At 38.0% G+C, this 19,308-nt stretch overlaps 1 protein-coding gene across 1 annotated transcript in view; it reads left to right on the plus strand.

Annotated features, from left to right (window-relative positions):
- The window catches only part of LOC124159181 (serine/threonine-protein kinase S6KL), a 161,551-nt gene extending 142,484 nt beyond the window's left edge, over window positions 1–19,067 (plus strand). Inside the window, exons 8-9 of the mRNA XM_046534811.1 lie at window positions 13,472–13,681; window positions 18,218–19,067. Of these exons, the coding sequence (XP_046390767.1) occupies window positions 13,472–13,681; window positions 18,218–18,328 (321 nt within the window). The 3' untranslated portion in view covers window positions 18,329–19,067. The remainder of the gene's footprint in view (window positions 1–13,471; window positions 13,682–18,217) is intronic.
- Window positions 19,068–19,308: the final 241 nt, after the last annotated feature.

The raw sequence follows: 19,308 nt of genomic DNA on the forward strand, positions 1-19,308 counted from the left end.
GTATATCAAATACCCAATCTGTATTAAATCTTATTTACTGCCGAAAAATTGCTTTAAAATTTCAGGAGTTCATAACTCTTGACTCTCTACATTTGTTGACGCATATAGTATGCTTCGCTACGATTCTGGAGATTGATTTTTAAATAAATATTCGAAGTCCATCATGCATAACGTTTCATGTTTTTCTATATGGTGGCTATTAGTCTCAATATTTTTTTTTAATTATAATTTTCATGAAAACAGAACAGAGTATTAAGTCAAGAATGTCTTCTCCTGTGAACACGTATACATAAGGTTTTAGGTGACGATGATTATTTTAAGTAGGTATTGGCTTCAAAAGTTTGTTTCCTTTAGCTGAATTGAAAATTGGGCAATACTCGTAAGGGTTTATCTCAATTTATTAATTCCAATCCATATCAAAATTAGCTGCTCTTTGATTATTTTGTGGATTGAATTCTCTAAAATTTTCTTGCGTTAAACATGTGATAATGATAATTGCATATTTGATACTCTATACTCCTTAATGTTTCTTCGTTGGCCAATCTGTAAGCCCCTACTTTTCTCATAGTTTTCTTTAATTCAAAGCCATAGTATGTGTTTTAAATGAAAACCTTTGGTTGCTTGATGCATTTGTCACGCGTTTGTTTTTTAAACTTGAATAAAATTTCCGGGAACTTTCTAAGAAAGCTTTTGAGGATGTTAATGTAGTATGAATCACCGCCCGTTTCTGAAAAACTCGTTCTGGAAAAGCATCCTATCCACCCGAGGCGAAATTACAACGACAGGTGGGTCAGGTAGACTTGATTTACCAACGATATTCTCGCCAATATAATTCGTTCTTATTCACTTTGAGTTTTGATATAAAGAGTCCGTTAGAATGGCTACGCAATCACATGATTGTAGTAGTTTATAGACAGTTTAGATTTACCATTATCAAATCTTTTTTTAGTCATGTAGTCCTATAAGTATCATAGTAAGGAGTATAGTTCAAATGTTATGCTCTTTAAGTAGTCGACGAAATAAATTTAATCAGAATGGGCTCATTGCATTGTGCAAAATTTTCTGTTAAATATGCGTAATTAATTTTTAACCCTACTGTGTTACCGTGAATATAACGGGGTGAGAAGAAATTTTTATTGAATGTCCAGGATGCCTCTCCCTGCACTCACCTTTATTGTCTCTGCCTGTGACGAAGGTCATCAAATCCTTGAAAGGGAAAGAATTGTTAACGATTAAAGAGACAAGATGTATTCCAATAGGATGTCACACACCAGTACCTGATCGATAGAGCTGGTATTCGACGTTACAGCACCGTTTCATGACGCTCGAAACTCACCATTGTTTTGCCATTTCTATCTTTCCGGTCACTTAGATTGCGCCAACTGCGGCGTGTCGTTCGAGGCACCTGTGGCTTGGGTTGCCGACCTCTGAAAGTGGACTCAATCACTTCCATCTAACATTTCACTATCGTTCTTTTTGGTATGGAGTTAAATGTGGAACTTGGATTTTAACTTCATTGTGTAATATTACATTGTTCAGTTAATTCCTCTCAATATGACTAATATTTTGTCCCAAGTGCCAATTAGATTTCAGTATTGAAATGTTACCTATGTAATGGCGCTGTTTTGTAGTGCTTATTTTCGTATAGACATATCAGTGTCGATTATTTCTCTCAGATCAAGTCCAATTTCTAAGTTAGTTGTATCCTTTGAGTAGTTTATGCTACGCCCTTTTCTCTTTTCTTCAAATGAATTGTTTGGTCAATTATTACTGTGCGGAGTGTCGAATCAAGAGAAAACTAAGTGCTCGTTTTCTTAATTTTGCGAATAGATTCCTTTTCTCTCGAAACAGTTCTCTAGGTGCCGCTAAAGACAGCTCCCGCCGCCTCAATGACGGCGCGAAATTTCCCTTCTCGAACCTTCCGAACCTATCCTAACTTGGGGGTCTTGTCTTGCCTATCCCGGCGAGAATTATATTCCCTTAATCTTACCTCTATATCAGCCCCTTCTGAGAATGTAGGGTATAAGGTCTAGGTCTGGCCTCTGAAGTTTGAAAGAATTCACTGTTCAGAGTAAAGCCTGGTTCACACTTCGAAGTTGACTTCTATTATAGTAGCTCGTGAGCAATATATCGCTACTATTATCAGCACAGAAGAGTCTCAAGAGTGCCAATAATGGTAGAGTCGAAGTGACGGTTGCTAAGGAAATATAATTTCATATCCTCTTTTTTATGAGAAAATTAAAGTTAATGTTAGCTTACCATTGATCACTCTTCAGAAATAAATTGAAAAAAATCAACCTGTAAATATGTCCTTTCTCTGCGTACGCGTCGCCGCTTGCGACATATCCATATCCGTGGAATCCCTCTGCATTCCAAACTGGATTCGGTTCAACTCAACCAATAGATCGAATCAAGACCTCAATCGATTCGTGCTGTTTGCAGTGCTTCGCAGTCGCTGCACGAGTACGATTCGAGCGTAATTGTTTGCTGCTGTAGCAGTTAACTTCGACGAGTAAAATAGGCTTAAATATAAACAAGAGTGTTCCAGGTGGCTGCGCAGTAACCAAAAGCCGAGGTCAACGTTGAAACCCCAGCTTCGGTTTTAACATTGGAAATAGAAAAATGTATCTAATAAAACAATAATAAATTTTATTGTACTATGATCGTGATTCATCTTGAGTGGTAATTGAAGGAAATAAAATTACGAGTCGAAATCAACTGCATTGAAAGAAACTCTATCGTCGTAGTGAGCCAGTCAAACCCATTACGTTATCTTTTCGTTTCACCCTAAGAAACGAAGTTAGTTATTAAAAATGGAGTGAACCTTGTAAAATCTAGGAGCGCCTGGGAATCACGTACCCAGTCTTGTTCCAAATATAAGTTCCGGAAGGGGTGAGGTGTACATTTGGAGAGGAGGATATATTTCGGGAAGGGGGTTGAGGGTTCATTTGTGTAGGGGAAAATTTCGGGAGGGTTCACTTGAAATCTCATCTCCCAAACATTTCGTGGCGTTCTCTCGAGCCTCTCGACCCACCCCGCTCACTGTGGTCTTGCATTTGGAGACCTTTTGGAGATTTGGAGACCAGAGAAAGGCAGGTAATCAGCCCATCACACGCAGCGCCCGCTTCCGACTAGCATCCAGAACTTCAATGTAAATATATTCAATAGTGTTCAAGGTGGCTGCGTGCTAACCAAAAGCTGAGGCTAACATTGAAACCCCACAGTCGGCATTATCATGGCAAATGGAAAAAGTTAGCAATTGAAATACATAGAAATAACTTGATCGAAAACCTCCTAATTTTCCCTCGGAGTGAGTAATAGACTCAATGGAAATTAAATTTCCAACCAAAATTAAATTCCTGAAAACAAACGCTATCGAATGAGTCAGCCGATCAGACCCATCACGTGATCATGGATATTGCCATTTCAATACTAGTCGCTCGCACAATAGCTATTATATAGATATGTTTACGCTGTGGTATTTAATTCCGTAATTTGAATTGATACGACCAGTCGCAGAGAAAACTTATCGGCGATGCTCATCTCTTTTCAACCACCAAACATGGGTTGTGGAGAGCTGAGGTTAATTTAGTGTTCCGAGACCCGCGTGTACTTCCTCGAATTCGTTTGCATGGTTCACGACTGAGGTCGTGCAGTTGGGGTGGGGGGTCCCTCCCCGCCATGCTGAGGTAACAACTCGAAGTGAGGCGTTCAGTCCTCATTTCGGCGTGGGCACCTCTTCGTGACCAGTGGGTGGGTTTCGTGTGAGCGGTAGGTGGGGTATAGGCGTCCTTGCCCTTAGTGCGTATAACACCCGTCTGCTACTTCTCCCATTCCCCCACCTGCCGGTTCCCTTCCTCTCCACCGTATCCAAGAACAAGGTCGTTGAGCATTGGGTTTATGTGGTGGCAAGATCATTGGCTTCTCATCCTGAGCGTCCGGATGGGAATTCCGGGAACTGTTGAGTGTGCGGTTGCAGACGTCAGTTGGTTGGCGATACCATGTTGAATCGAAGTTTCGTCTTTCTCCGGATTTGATCGGCCCAAATTATTTTCATTCAAGATACTTTTTCTCTTTCTCAATGCATTGCAGGCTATTAGGGTCCGAGGAATTTCTGTTGCATGTTGAGAAATTTTGGAAGAATTACGGACCCTGCTAGATTCAGTATGGGTAGCGCTACAAAAAAATCGTTCTATCGGTTGAACTTAGGTTAAAATTGTAGATATTTTGTAGCCTTTAGAGAAAAGTAGGCCGCTATCGTAACTGGTTTCCTCTTTTACCTTCCTCCATAGAATTTTTCATTTTACCAGCTTCGGCGCATATTCTCATCGACGCGAACGACCTTAACTGCCAATGCCCCTACCCCGATCGACAAGGTCGCCTGCCTATCTTTGAGCTTCCATGGACCTCGGTATTCCTTTGTGTAGCCAGTCCCATCTGATGGTGATGAGTTGGTGATTGTCGCGTGGATTATCGCCAGTTATACTTGAATAACATTCCGAGAAACTAGACCACGGTTATGGTAATGCGAGTTTATATGGTTAGAAAAGAGCTCCTTCGATTAAAGCGTTTTTTATCTGTTCGTGCGATCTCTTTGAAGTTTAATGTTTGCATTGTAAGTACGATTTTTGATTTATGGGTGGTTGAAGGTGAAAAATGGCATAAGATAAATGTTTTACCCGTTCGGCGCAATGTCTATGGGCGATAGATTTTAATGAGAAACGCTTGTAAAATTATTCTTGGGACAAAATCCGTGTTAGACAGCGAGTTTTATCACTTCTGCATTTTATTTTTTGAGTTTTTATTGCTGAATTAATCGTTAGGATCGCGAAAATGTATCAGTCTTACGGGAACTAAGCACGTCCACCTTCTTCGATATAAATAGGGTCTTTTAGTGAGTTAAACGAAACACGACCAGTTAATTTCTCCTGTTGGTTTCAAGTAGCCGAAATCATACTTCCAACAAAAAGAATCTATACTGGAGAAACGATAAGGTCTCATTAGCCTCTTTATAATGACGTTGTTGGAAAAAGAAACTTCATTATTTAGGGAATTTGACGATTGTGGCCTTAAGAACGCTATCATATGATCTAGCTTCACCAACTTGTGTGATAATAGTGATTTTTATTATTTTGAATGCGTTTGACTTTTTCGATAATGTGTATAGATGTAATTAGTCCGGCATTTATTGGTAGTTTAATCTCAATTTCTATGTATTCTTTGTTGGAGTCACTGACGTCGTTGGTTAACGACTGACGACCTTGCCATTGGTGGACATTGTCCTCTCGCTCTAAGCACGCAATCGACCTTGGGAGGTGAAGTTAAGGCTCTCAAAAGTTTAAAGTAAAGTTGAAGTTAAGACTCTCTTAGTTTAAAGTCGTGGACATTTCCCCGTCGCATTGCTCCACGCTCTTATGTTCGTAAATTGCTCTGATGATTGGGAGACAATTCTTGAATCTATATTTTTTATTTTTTTTATTTTCTAGGCGTCTTTTTTTTGCTTAAATTATTGGCTTCGATTTGAATTTCAGTGATTGGAACTTGTATTGACGTGATCCATTGTTTTGGAAACATATAAATCTTTCATTTTGGCCATGAAAATTTGAGTTTGTACTTAGGAAACTACTAGTTTGATAACATTTTAATACTTCGTTGTTAGAAGAAGAGTATTCAGGATTGCGCATATTGATTGCTCGAAGGAAGGTAATTTTCTGGCAGTAATATGGGTCCATCTGCGAGAAAAGGCAAGCGAGTTTAAGAGGATCTGTGGAGATATCTTTTAGACTACGGAAGTCTATATCGTAGGTAGGATTCGAATAATCGAGGAAAAGGCGACGGATATGGGCGCCGTCTGAGGGAAAACTTATTATCAGGTTCATCCTATTACTGGGCTCATACTCAGTTCTTGGAAGTCCATTTGGCTCGAAGGAGAAGAAAAACAAGTCCGTGAATCGAGGAAAAACTGGGGTCCGGGTGGTCGGATTTTGGGGGAGTATGATTCGAGGAATTTGGTCGAATGTATTACTTGATCGTGTTTATCTTACTCATTTGCTGTGCTTGCCAGTCATCACCCCAAACTGCAATACGCGGTTTATATTTAATTTCTGTTGTAACTTAGTGATAAAAGACGAAAGGGTGGGAATTGAGCCTCGATATGCTCTTTTATATTCCCTGATTGAGCAGAGAACAGGGGTGACGACTTATAAAAAATATTGGGGGGGCCCAATCCGGGGGCCTTTCCCGGGAAATTTTATAAAGAGTGAGTTTTAAAGTTTTTTAAAGCATTTTAGATGCCATAGGATCAACATTAGAAATCTGAAAACTCGATTCTCGATAGCTGGACACTCAGGAGATAATCATAAAGCCTTACACATTTTTGCTTCACCCCCCATAACGAATTTTTGGGGGGGCTTGGGCCCCCTCAAGCCCCATGGAGTCGGCGCCACTGGCAGAGAAGCATCTTGAGCATTTTGTTTATGAAGGATGTCGCCTCCTAGAAAGTTGTCGTCGTGCACTTCAGAGCTTTGTAATTGTCATTGTGCACTTCGTAAAACTCGTATTCTCGCCCCGCATAATTTATTTTTCTTTGTATTCTCACATATACCCCTTTTCCGCCAGCTTGAAATTTAGTCCTGATGGTACAATTAATGTCCCTTGACAAATTTTCGTGGCCCATCTGTCTTTGAACTTCAGTTGCCTTCCAGTTCGTTATGCTTAATGACGTGCCAGTGAAATCGTACGAAAATTTTTAGATTCATTTCTTGCGTTTTATACATCTTGAGCTCGTTCCATCCAGCTCTCTGCATTTAATCGCGGCGCTTGGAGGGCGAAAAACGGCCTCAAGGATAATCGGTGACCTTGCCGTTTTCACACCGCGGCACCCACACCTCTGCCCCCGGGGGGGGGGGGGGAGGAGAGGGGAGAACATTGGCCAGCAAGTCCAGAACAACATTCTCATGGGAATTATTCACGCGGCCATCGAGCCTTCGGATAGTGGAGAACTCTTCATTCTGACAGGGGCGATTGGGAGGGTCAGTTAATCAGTTTTTCGATGCTGAAGTAAAGATGTTTTGGAATATACCATATTAAATTATTTATCACGGTTATGATATGTAACTTTTTAGGGAAGGAAAGAACATTTCACACTTTTTATACTTTTAATTATATATAAAAAGATTAAAAAAGTGGAAAATTTCCATTTCCTATAATTGTATATATAAATAATTTCCATCACATCAAATGAGATTCTTCTTTCTTACAATTCGTTACTGTTTGTTATTCTCGAGCGTGGCTCTAGGTCATAGTATTCATCTGATAAACATGCGCTATCATGGAAAACATTTCTAGAAACATACCATCAGGATCACACCTCGAAATTTTTCTCTAGGAATTGAGCTTGTTTCGCTATTTATAGGTCATCTCCCAAAGTTCCAACGATGCTATTTTCACTGTGCAAACTAACTCCCCGTTATGTCTAGAGATATATATTGTAGATTTTGTTTAGCATCGTGGAGATAGCATCGTTAGCCCTTCAGAATCGGTCTAAATGCGACTCGGCCTAATTGGTTGTCGACTCCTTTCAAATTTCTGAATCCTCTGTATTTACGTTGTAGCATAAATGTAGAAGAAGGGTTTTAAAAGACTTTGAATTATACGGGAATACTTTTGTGTGAAGTTCTTGTGTATGGTTTTCCTACTCCATGGTACTCTTGCGTGTAATCAGGTACTCCACCATCAACTGTGGTCGATGAATAATTAGTGTAGAAGTAGGTTTTAAAATCAAGGCCAAAGCTAGAAAAAGTTTTCGGAGAGTTTTGAAGAGAGGATTGTATTTCGGGCGGGTCCAATTGGAGGGGGTAAACCTAACAATATATTTTCCTAATATTTCGGGGATAGTTTTAAGCAATTGACGACGCCCCTTCCCCGCTCGCTGCGGACCTGTTCAAAATGGATTGCAACCCATAGTTTGTTAGAGTGCGAATCGAACGAGAGTGAGTTTTTTTTAAAGAAAGACCTAAAAACAAGTTGCACGGTAAGGTATGCTTTAATACCGATTATCATAGCGCCATTTTGACATTTCAAGATGATAACGTGATGAGAAACTTAGTTTTAAACGAGTATTTCGCCGCGTAAAAAAGAAAATACTAGATCGAGAGGGAGTGATGCTTTTTCATTATCTCTTCCGCGCCTCCACTTTTAAGTCTTCATGATAAGCGATGTATTTTCTCCTTGAAAGCATTCTGTGTAGAAAATAAACATGATTCCACGTTCATTTTCTACAAAGACTGCTTTCAAACAAAAATTTTTAATTGGTAGTAGTTCTTTGTCCGCATTTTCCTGTGTATCAAATAAAAGCATTTCACATCTGAGAAAATTCTGAGGAAATATCTGCTAATTAGAGGTAAAATCAAATGATGAAAAGAGTGTACCTTGAAAATTTCAAGCTTTGAGCGAGTGATATGTCGTGATAAATTATTGGTCGAGCGGGAATGATGTGTTCTCCTAACAAATGCCATTTTGTACCTTATAAACTCATAAGCCATTATTCCCTGATAAGTTATAATGCCATTAATGTATTCGAAAAAAACTCCCCGAAGTGAGTGTGACGCAGAATTTCCTTCCCCCCCCACCACCAATGAATGTCTGTGAGTCATCCGATGCTCTTCCACACCTCCCCTTTGTGAGTGAGTGATCCGAGGGGTGGAGGAGGAAAACGTTCGTCCTTCACGGAATCCACGATCGGCCTTCCTTCATTTCGAGCCGCTTGAATTGCCTTCTAGTTGAGCCTAGGCAGAGATAATGAAGCTGGGGCTTTCTTGTTCCCTAGCACAGGCGGATTTAGGGGAGAGAGGTGCAAAGGGGCATGTGCGCTCCCCAGATGCTTAAGAAATAGGCAAGATTTTTAATACGATTATCATGACGTTCGTTTTTTTATGTATTATGTAGCCTCAATCATTTTATTTCATTTTAAAATAAAGAGAATATTTCGTAAAATAATTGTTACATGTAATTCTCTAAAATACTAGAAGACCGTTTGCCTGTCAGACTTTTGTGCCCCCCAGAAAAAAAATCCTGGATCCGCCCTCGTTCCATTTTCTCCATCTTCATTGAGGGAGTAAAACTTCCGGCTTATCTCTGTTGAATTCAATTATGACACGTATGAAATTATAAAAATTTGTTTGATTCCACTCGAATATTTATCAATTAACTTAGGTACCATAGTTTCAAATGTTGACATTAATTTTCAGTGACTATCAATGGTTGTGAAATTCGACTTCTACACAGGTGAGCCAAAAAATGTCAGAAGTCGTAGTCCATTTTATTTTTATATTGTTCCTTCAAAATAAATACACGTTCTTTATATAGCACCAGGCAAATGTGCGATGATTTGATGCATCCATGTGAGATCAGTAGGGTACTTAGAAAGGATACAGTAACTTGTTCATCAATACAGAGAGACTGGGTTTGTTTGTCGAAAATTGCTTTTAAGCCTGTACTCTGACGTCTCAATGATTTTGACACTCCCCTTGTTGGAGTAAAACTCTGTTCATGGATCAGTGAAAAATTATTCTTTTGGCATGGGCCTCTGGGGTAATTTAGGGTTAATTAAATCACTACTCCTCCAAAAGCCTACAGTTCTTCTGTTCGTGGTTTTCAGTGTTTTAAATGTGTTTAAGATCGAAGAAGTGTGATGAATTTACTCTCTCCAAAATGAGTTCAGGGATATCATAGGCATTTGCAGATGCTCATTGTATGGGGTCCCTGCTCCCTCCAACATTCTGATGACCTGGGCAAAAGCAACTCAAATTTACCACCCACGATACAGTATCTCGAATTCACAAAATATGATATTTCTCCAAGAAGCATCTCTCTCTGAGTGAGATAGAACCTCTTTCTGTATTCAGCCTGTCACCTTTGATGGCTTATGGACCTGGAAGAAATTAAGTGTGTAAATTGTAGATGTATGCCTCAGTGTCTTAAGAGTGAGAGAAAAAGGATGTCAGAAAACTTTTCTCTTGGATTTTGATGGAGGGGGATTTCCCCCTTCTTCACCTTAGCATCCATGATCGATACCAGAGCACAGAGAACTGCTCCTTCACTTTAGGCATGTCATTATGTAACACTATTTTGATATCAAAATGCAAAAGTTGCATTATGTACAGGGGCTTAATGCCTTGTGTAAGGTAGGCAACCCTACTCAAAAACTTGTTTGTGCCACAGGCCTTTACAGAGAGCAACAAAATTGTGAAAAAGTGACATAGGTATTATGCCTGAAATGTGGATGAGAAAGGCCGAGAGCCATCGAAGTGGAATTTTTGCTAATAGTGATAATGGCTGAGACTAGTTATAACCTGCATACCATTCATACCACAAAGGCTGAAAGATGTAGGGATTCTACATTTCCAGGGAATAAGCAGGAGATAAGCCCTATATTCTCTTATCCACGGATATATAACATTTCATATCAGGAGTCTAGTCTTAAATAGGGGTAGTATGTGATGAATTTCATTTTTTATATGGAGTTTTTTGTGCATGAGCATAGTTTGTATGTTAAAATGCTTATGTTATGCACATTTATTTGATATTTGAAGGAATACGAAATTCGATGGAAGTTATCAGTTTTCTCATTGAATCATTTATTTTTTCTTCTTTGAAAGAATTTGGGAGCATAGTTTGAGAAAAAGGGTTAATACCTACACTAAAATTTATCATCTGTCCTTTAGTGTGTGCTGAGAACATAGATATTTAATGTACAAATAGTTATGTTTCACATCTTCATCAGTCATTTATTTTCTATTTTTCTGTGTTACATTAATCATTCATTTCAAAAATAAATTTCGATGTGTTTATAATGTGGCAATTTTTAGTGTAACCCCTCCCCAAAAGTTCTTGTACCCCCCCCCCCCCAAAAATTCCTCCGAAATCCTCCAAACATCCTCCGAACTTATTCTCAGAACTTCTCCCACTAAGGACTTTTTGCACTAAGGTTTTTTGCACAAAGGATTTTTTTGCAAAGGCCCTTTGACTCAAAGGCTCGGAGACTCTAAGTCTTTGAACTCTTGTCTCCAAACACTGCCCTCCGAATCTGACCTCCGAACCAGCCCTCCAAACCCGCCCATTGAACCAGCCCTCCAAATCAGCCCAATCTGGAGATCAAGACTTATAACTTACTATAGCAAGTATGGCGGAGGAATACCTGCACATGGCAATAGAGGGGAAGTGGGTGCTGAGGCATAAGAATGCAGTTTGGAGTGAGAAGTACTCCACTTTGTCCTATCATAACCTTCTCTCCCTCCAAGACCTCATCCTACCATGTCATTCCCCTCCTTGACTTCCAATGGCTTGCCTGAACCGTACATCACATCACTTGGCTGTGTCTCCAACCTAGAAGGTAGAGGAGAGGAAACCCGGCAGTATGCTGTTCTCCCTCAACCCTTGGTTGGATAACGAGAAGTGTTTCAGAGGTTCCAGTCAACATGGGCGCCTCCCAGGAATTTCGACCGATGTGGCTGACTTGGACATGGCAGAAATCCCCCTTTCCTTTGCTAAATTCCCCCACTCCACTCAGGCTCTCTAGCTCATGGGCCTTCGTCGCAGTGACATCAGTCGACTGAGAGAGTTATTTCTCAAAAATCAAATTTGGTGCTGACAGGCAAACACAGCTTTGTACTTAGCTTTTCAAAGTATTGGTAATTTTCCTTATGAGATTATTAGTTATCATCGTTGATTTTTGTAATACTTTTGATTTTAAATAGTTCTACTTGAAATACATTTTTATTGAACATGACTTGTAATTTTGTCACAATTGTTTCTCTGACTGCTGACTATTCTTGTTTTGTGGAGTCATTTCCTCATCCAGTTAGTGACAGACGATCGGAGTTCCCTGTGTCTGGGCTTACGTTACGAATCTCCATGATTTAAACTCGTAACGCCACAATAATAGTCTTCAAAGTGGTTACTAAGGCATCCTTAAGCATTGTTAAGGGCGAATGATCTTACTCTTCATTCATTCCTTTCTTTTAAATGACATTATGAGTGACCTTTTCAAAATTTAAACCACTTGTGGACACAATACTCAAACACAGGTGACACAAACATGTCTATCTACTACACAAATAATTAAGTCACATCCAAAGTTTAAGAAAGTTTTATTTAAACTGATAATACGCCTATACATGACAATGACACATTATGATATTAAAAAAGTTACAATTGTGGTTATGCAATGTTAGGCAATGTTAGAAGCTCCGCAAGGGAGGGGGCGCACCTTGCATATGTATCCACCACTGCCTCCATTGTGACATGTGGTACAATGGAACCTCAGTTGCACAACACTCCAGAATGAAAGAAAAAATGGCGTTCAAGTGAGTGTCATACAAATGAGAAGTCATGCCTAAGGAAGTCTATTCACCATAATTCCTAGGTAAATTCAAATGATATTAAAATCCAATTTATGATGCCTGGGTTATAGAAATAAATCTACAGAATAATAACAAATATTTATTTTAAAATTTTCATTTGTTGTATTCTACCAGCCTTCCCTCTACCGATTTTGCAGTCTTGAACTATACTGATAATAATATTTTTTTCTTTAAAACACAAAATAAAATAAAAATAGTTTGCTTACTTCTTCTACATAAATACAGAAAATAATCTTCATGTTGTACTTTTTGGTAAAATAAATCTATTTTAACCTAAATCTCTAAATGTAAAACATTCACGATTAAATAAAAGTATTGCATTTTATGCAAATATTAGCCTAGTCTGCTTAAAATAATCCTTGATTGAAGACTTGGCTTGAAATGAGGCTTGTGGCAGTTTACCCAACTCCTACCCCATGGTAGTCCGAAATTTCTGTCAGCAGATTAGTGGCATTGTACAACTAAGATTGATTTATATGTAAATAGATAAGCGTGTTAGGCTTTTTGATTTGTACTTTTGGAAAGTTGTACAACTGAAGGTTGTACAATTGAGAGTGACTTCCCTAATAAATGCATGTATTTCCATCAAGCAAGCTCACTTTCAACGCACAACCAAGTGAGTTGTGCAACTGAAGGTTGTTCAACAAAGGTTTTGCTTAGGTACATTTCCTATAAATTATATTCTGATCCTAGTGATTCAGTTTTTTTTGTGATTGATGACCTACCATTCAAATTTGGCATCCCATAGTCCTTTATTTAAATGCTCTTGTTGAGTAATTTTGTGAGAATTACTGCCCTAATTGCTGTGGTTAAAAATATCTTTTTAGATTTTTATTTAAAAATTTAATCTTCTCTATGTTTTCCTTATTTATAATTATATTTCTTATCTCTCACTCATGATTTATCATCTTTGACCAGGCATGTTCTACTCCTGTTGGAGTTGTATCATACACCTGTCCCAAAAAATTAGAGGGAAACTAGTTTTAAGTGATGCACAATAGTTTAGTGTGAATGGACCCTGGCTCATCATTCATGACTCTTATTTTCAGTTGCCTTTTGATGACAGTGAAGTATCCATGAGTCCAGAATATGAACCAATTGAAGTTCCTCAAATAGGTGCCCATTGTAGTCCTGCAGCGAAAGACCTGCTTAGTCGTCTTTTAACTACTGATCCAGAAAAACGTTTACATTCCCTGTTAAGGCTTCAAGGAGTTTCCTTTTATCACAAATTCAGCTTTAAGAGTGTGCAAGAAAAGAAGGTGAGTGTTGACATTTATTATTTTTGTGGCTCCTCTTTCCAATTTTAGGTGTGTTTCATACTTTCCTTTTTGAGTACTCAATTTTGTCTGCAGGAATGACATTGGAAATTTTTTGGGGGTTGGCTATGTAAAATTTGGAGGGGGTGGAGGGCTTGGGCTTGGAAATCTAATGGCACAATAGAATTTTGCATTCCATTGCCTCGATAGAGTAGATACAATTTCACTGGATGAGGAAGAATCTATGAGAGGAACTTGGCTGTTCCTCTGATACAGTGGCATAACTAGGAATATGCTTTGGGGGGATGAAATGGCCCAGGCAGGCCTCCAGGCAACAGGGGGTTAGGGAAAATAAAAAAATTACATGTCAAGAAATATATTACATCATCTTGGCACTAAAAGGTAAACTGTTAGCAGATGCAGTTATCATATATCAAAACTAGACAATGGTTTTAAATATTTTTTTTTATTTCTGAGGCTTTTCGGGGGATCTATCCCCTCACCCCCCCCCCCCCCCTATATTTACGCCACTGCTCTAGTGATATGAATTTTTCCTCCACCAAAGATTATTATTTCAAAGCTAATCTAATGGAAAGGAAAATTTGAATCAATCCTCTGAATATTATCAAAAGTTTATATTGGCTAACATTAAAGAAGGAAGGGAAGGAAAAACTAGTCTTTTTCAATTTTTTTAAATAGCATGGGCCTCCCTTCGAAGTTCTCAGGCATGCCCGGCACACCCCCTAAGCTATCCCAGGTTATCAGTTTTTGTCGAAACACACCTTTTGTTATTGTGTTAGAGTATGGATATTTGTGTTGAAAATAAGAGCCACCGGTTGCTCTATCGGTGAATTGGCCTAAGCCATGAAAAACTCAACATATCTTTTCTATGACTTGAAAAGTCGGTTTCAGTTTTTAATTATTAGTTCACACCCTGAATTTCCAATTTTATTTTGTGCAATACCTATGCAAAGATAATTTTGTTTGACCTAGCATATTTTTAATAAATATTTATCCAAACTGTGATGAATTACCTTGTTTTTCAGAAAATATAACATTGGCCCGTCAAATGTTCTTATTTTAAGCATAATAATGTTTGCTGAATTTCCTTGTGATACCATAGTTTACTGCATATTACTTATGAAATTTCCAAACCTGACTTCTTAATCTTAAAATAAAATTTTAATTTAGGCAATAGTTAGAGTTGCTGGCTCAAGAGGAAAAACATATTGTTTTAAAAATATATTTTTTCTCTCGATGCTGTCAGAAAAATGGCAGTAGAAGGGATGTCTGGATACAGTGCAAAACAAGTAAATTATATTAAACTGCTATTTTCTGTTACATTTCAATAAATACGGACTGTCCATGAAAATCTCTTTTGACTTGATAGATTAGAAAGAATTTTAGAATCTATTTTACATTCTAGTCTCACTACTTTGATATCACTCCAATATTTTCAAATTGCCACTTTCATGAGAAAATGTTCAAAAATAAAAAAATGCATAATGATTTCCACTACGTGTTTCATATTTAACTAATTTTTCTATTTTCAGTTAGTATATTAGTTTTTCTAACATCTACAAACTGTTTTGCACATTGGAAAAGCCACAAAGATACTGTAAATTACTTGATATCTCACTTTCAACGAATTGGATGGACAAAAAGTTCAAAATAAATTAGAATAAAGAAAAGTTGAGTCCTTTTAAGATACTGTAAGAAATGGATCAATGTAGGAGAGTTCTAAGGTTTTACCACATGAATGATGCTAATGATTTAAACCTTATTTTCATTGTGTAATCGGTGACATCAGAATTTTTAGGTTTTTATTTCGTGTCTTCTTCATTTTGATGCAATATATGAAATGCTCATGTGACATCCCTGTTATGGTGAAATGGTCCAAAAAAATTCCTACTACTAATGGGTTTAAAAATAATCAAAAAGAAGCCATGAATAGATAATAATAGGTACAAAATCAAGGATAATAATAATAATTTATAATCTCAGTTAGAACATTAGCTTAAAGAAGTATGATAAATTGCAAAATTAAATTTGCTGTCAAGCTATTTGTAAGAACATTTGTCACGCTCCTGATGGAAAAAAATCATCCAATCAAAGTAGACTCGTTAATACGAACAACGTTATTACGAAGTTCTCGTTATTACGAAGCAAATTGTTCATCACGACGGAAAGGCCTATCCAAGATGTAGGAAAATAAACGTTATTGCGAAATTTTAATTTTTACGAAAGTAAGAACCTCAGTCCCGGTCCTGGCCGTAACAAAATGAACTTTATTATGAAGTCCCATGCATAAGTAATGGCATTTATGTGGATATTCACTGCGCAAAGTTTTAATAATCGCGCCAAGTCTAAGTTCTCCTCGTATATTGTGACGAAGAGCGTCCAATATGGTTCTTTCTTCACCTTACACGCAACATCATATAATAAGCTTCATTCCTGGGGAATCATGGTGACCGTCTCATTACAGTTCGTAAATTTGATGTAACGTTAGTCCTCTTCCCATGCACATTCGATTTACGAGCTTTCAGAGATACCAGCATTCAAAACTTTCAAATTTCGAATTTGGCGCCTTTTGTTTTGGCCGTTGCTACTCGGTGCGGCGTAGAGGAGCTCGCCCTCTGGGTATAATTTGAACAAAGTATCATCCGGTGTGAAGTCAGGAACTGTTCAGAGTTTCGCCCGTTCGTCCTTGCCGTGAAGAGCGGTTTTTCGGCTCCGGCTCCGTTGAACGCCCAGCTAGAGCAGTTCGTCACAATCGTGAGTTAAAGCAAAATTGTTATGCAGTGTTGCATTCTGCAGGATAACGTACTCCTCGATGTCCTGTATACAGTCCGGCCGGCGAGAGTTGACCGATGACGGAATAATAGGAGGGCCGGATAATCCTGCTCCAGCACGGTTTACAGCCAATCGCTGCCCCCCAAACGCACCTCACACCATCGCCTAGTCATACAAACGTTGTCAAATGCATTAAGAGCACCGAAATAAGCCCGATCCACCAAAACATGCCCTTTCTTCGAATCGCCAAAACAAGTGATTCTTCCTCTCGGTCCTTCACGCTCGTCGTCCCTTCCGGCTTCTTTCTTCACGGAGCCCTTTGTAAAGGCCGCTATTCACGGCGAATGATTTCATTCGCATAATCATAAAGTATGATCATGCGCATGATCATTAACCGTGTGTAACGGAACAATTCGCGAATGAACCTTCATGCGCATGATCATTCAGTGAAAATTAGAACATTTTCTATTTTTCTCGCATGATCCTTTGAATGATCACGTGATAATTCAGGATGGTCATTCACATGATCATTCACTGTGTATAGCGGCCTTTCGCGTTACCCTTTCTTACCTGGCAACGCTACCCTGACCTAGACCATTCTGCCTGTCATCCGACAACTCTCGGCGGCCGGACTGTAGGTATACCAACTTATGTACAAGGTCTTGGAACGCATCTAGTTCCTATATCGAGGACTTACTGTATTCGGGAAGATATCAACCCTCGATTACGTCATGCCGCATTCTTCTGTTGAGAAACTGATACGAATTTTCGTGTTTATATATACTTCCGCGTAATTTAATCGCGTTTAACATAAAGGATTTCTTTCATCTATTTCTGAAATAAACGTTCATACGAACTTCATTATTACGAACCTCAGATTTTCCGGTCCCTTGAACTTCGTAATAATGAGGGTCTACTGTGTAGAGTTGTGAAGGATAAATGTCCATAGATAGGGGGCATTTCCAGTGTATTTTAATTTATTCCATGTTCATTTCAATCTGTTTATATTCTATAGGATTCAATCCAACCTGTAATTTTCATTGTATTATAAATTTGCGGTTGCTCTATGCAGGCTGTCCCAAGGGTCATGAGTTATTTTTGACCTGTAATGTTATTATCTTTGCATCGAACAATATTCTTGAAAATTGGCACATTTATGGGGAAAGGTCCTAAGTTTTGTTGAGAGTAAGCAAAATTTTACAAATTTGACTTTTTGACCTCACAATGTGGGCCAAAACCAAAATTTTTGAATTTGCCTTATGGGGTTTCAATGTTAAAAAATTAGAGATAGAAAAAAGTCTGAATTTCATTGACCAAGATATCAATTCTTAGGTTTTCGGACACAATGAAACCGAAAATAACACTTTTATTTACTAAAACTCAACCGTTGAGCCAGTAAGGTCACAGTCAAGGTCATAAGGGTGGCAAAAATAATAAGATACCAGCAAAGGTGTCAAGGCAGTTTTGCAGTTCATTTATTGATATTGTTGATTTTTTGACCTTCGGAGGTCACAATGAGGGTCGAGGGTCATAGAGTTCATGACAACCGACGTGTCGAACCAAAGATTTTAAAGGGTGCTCAAGTCAGTTTTGCATTTCATTTATCAGTATTGTTGATTTTTTGACCTCCTTGTATATTCTTCTATATGCTATCTAAGTACATGTATCCATAATTAATCTTTACTTACATCATATTGCAGTTGTTCTTAATTAAAGGTTTCTTATTTTTTTTGTGTTCCTATTCAGGTTTCTCCTCTGGAGTTGCTGAAATCATCAGCAGTACCCAGGGTCTTAATTACTAATCAAGCGACTTTTAGCATGCTGAGTGATGTGGGAGTTAAACCGAAGAGCATGTAATAAGTATCATAGTGTGTGATTTATTTGCCAGATGACTTAATATTTTTTGTTGAATCTTGTTGCTAAATATTTTTATATTTGGAATTTATTCTGGCAATTTGCATTATTCGAATTTAAAATCCCTCTGGCAGAAGCACAATGTGATGTTATCGCTATGAATTGAATCACTGGTTGAATGTTTTCACATGGCCCTTTTTGGGCCCACTTATGGTTTGTTTACAAGCATATTTCCTCTATTGGGAAATTTTAGCTTTCTCTTTCATTAAACTTGAATATTTACGAGTAATTTAAATAATGATGTGATACATTACATGAATTTTGGTGGTTTTTTACATTGAGTGTCATTTTGTATTATTCATTTGCCATATCATTTTATTGCCATGTCATTGTATTGTATACTTCTGAATTACTTCCGTCCAAAAGCACTATCTGTGATTTTGCATTCTATATCACAGGGTCCATGGTAAGAATTATTGCCTACTTTGGAATCCTAAAAATATAAGCATTGGAAGAGCTTCGCTAATCTTAATTTATTATCTCAGCATATCAAGCACAGTTATTAGAAATGTTATCTGTCTTCAGGAAGTATATATTTGCTGTTAAATTTTAGTCATTAAAGGTTAAATTGAGAAATATATCTGCTATTAAATATTGTGCTAATATTTCTAGCTCAAGTGTGTGTTATGGAAGTAACTCGACTACACAGCCAAAATAAAGTTTCTCTCCTCATGGTTAAAAATTTTCCTTAATTTTTTTCTTTTAACTATTCCAAGTTTTGCCTGATTTTAATAACTGAGGGTTATAACTGACCTTAATAATGCATTTATATGAATTTCATGGAAGTGCTGTCGTAGATTTTAGACATCAAACTTAAGCTTATTAGATATTATTGTTCATGCTATTCCTTATCCCCTAGTGGTAGATGGTGAGAATAAGAAATGAGGTATTTTGTAATATATCTACCAAAAAGAAGGGAATGG

This window comes from Ischnura elegans, chromosome 5 (genome assembly GCF_921293095.1).
Source record: "Ischnura elegans chromosome 5, ioIscEleg1.1, whole genome shotgun sequence".
NCBI classification, from domain to species: domain Eukaryota; kingdom Metazoa; phylum Arthropoda; class Insecta; order Odonata; family Coenagrionidae; genus Ischnura; species Ischnura elegans.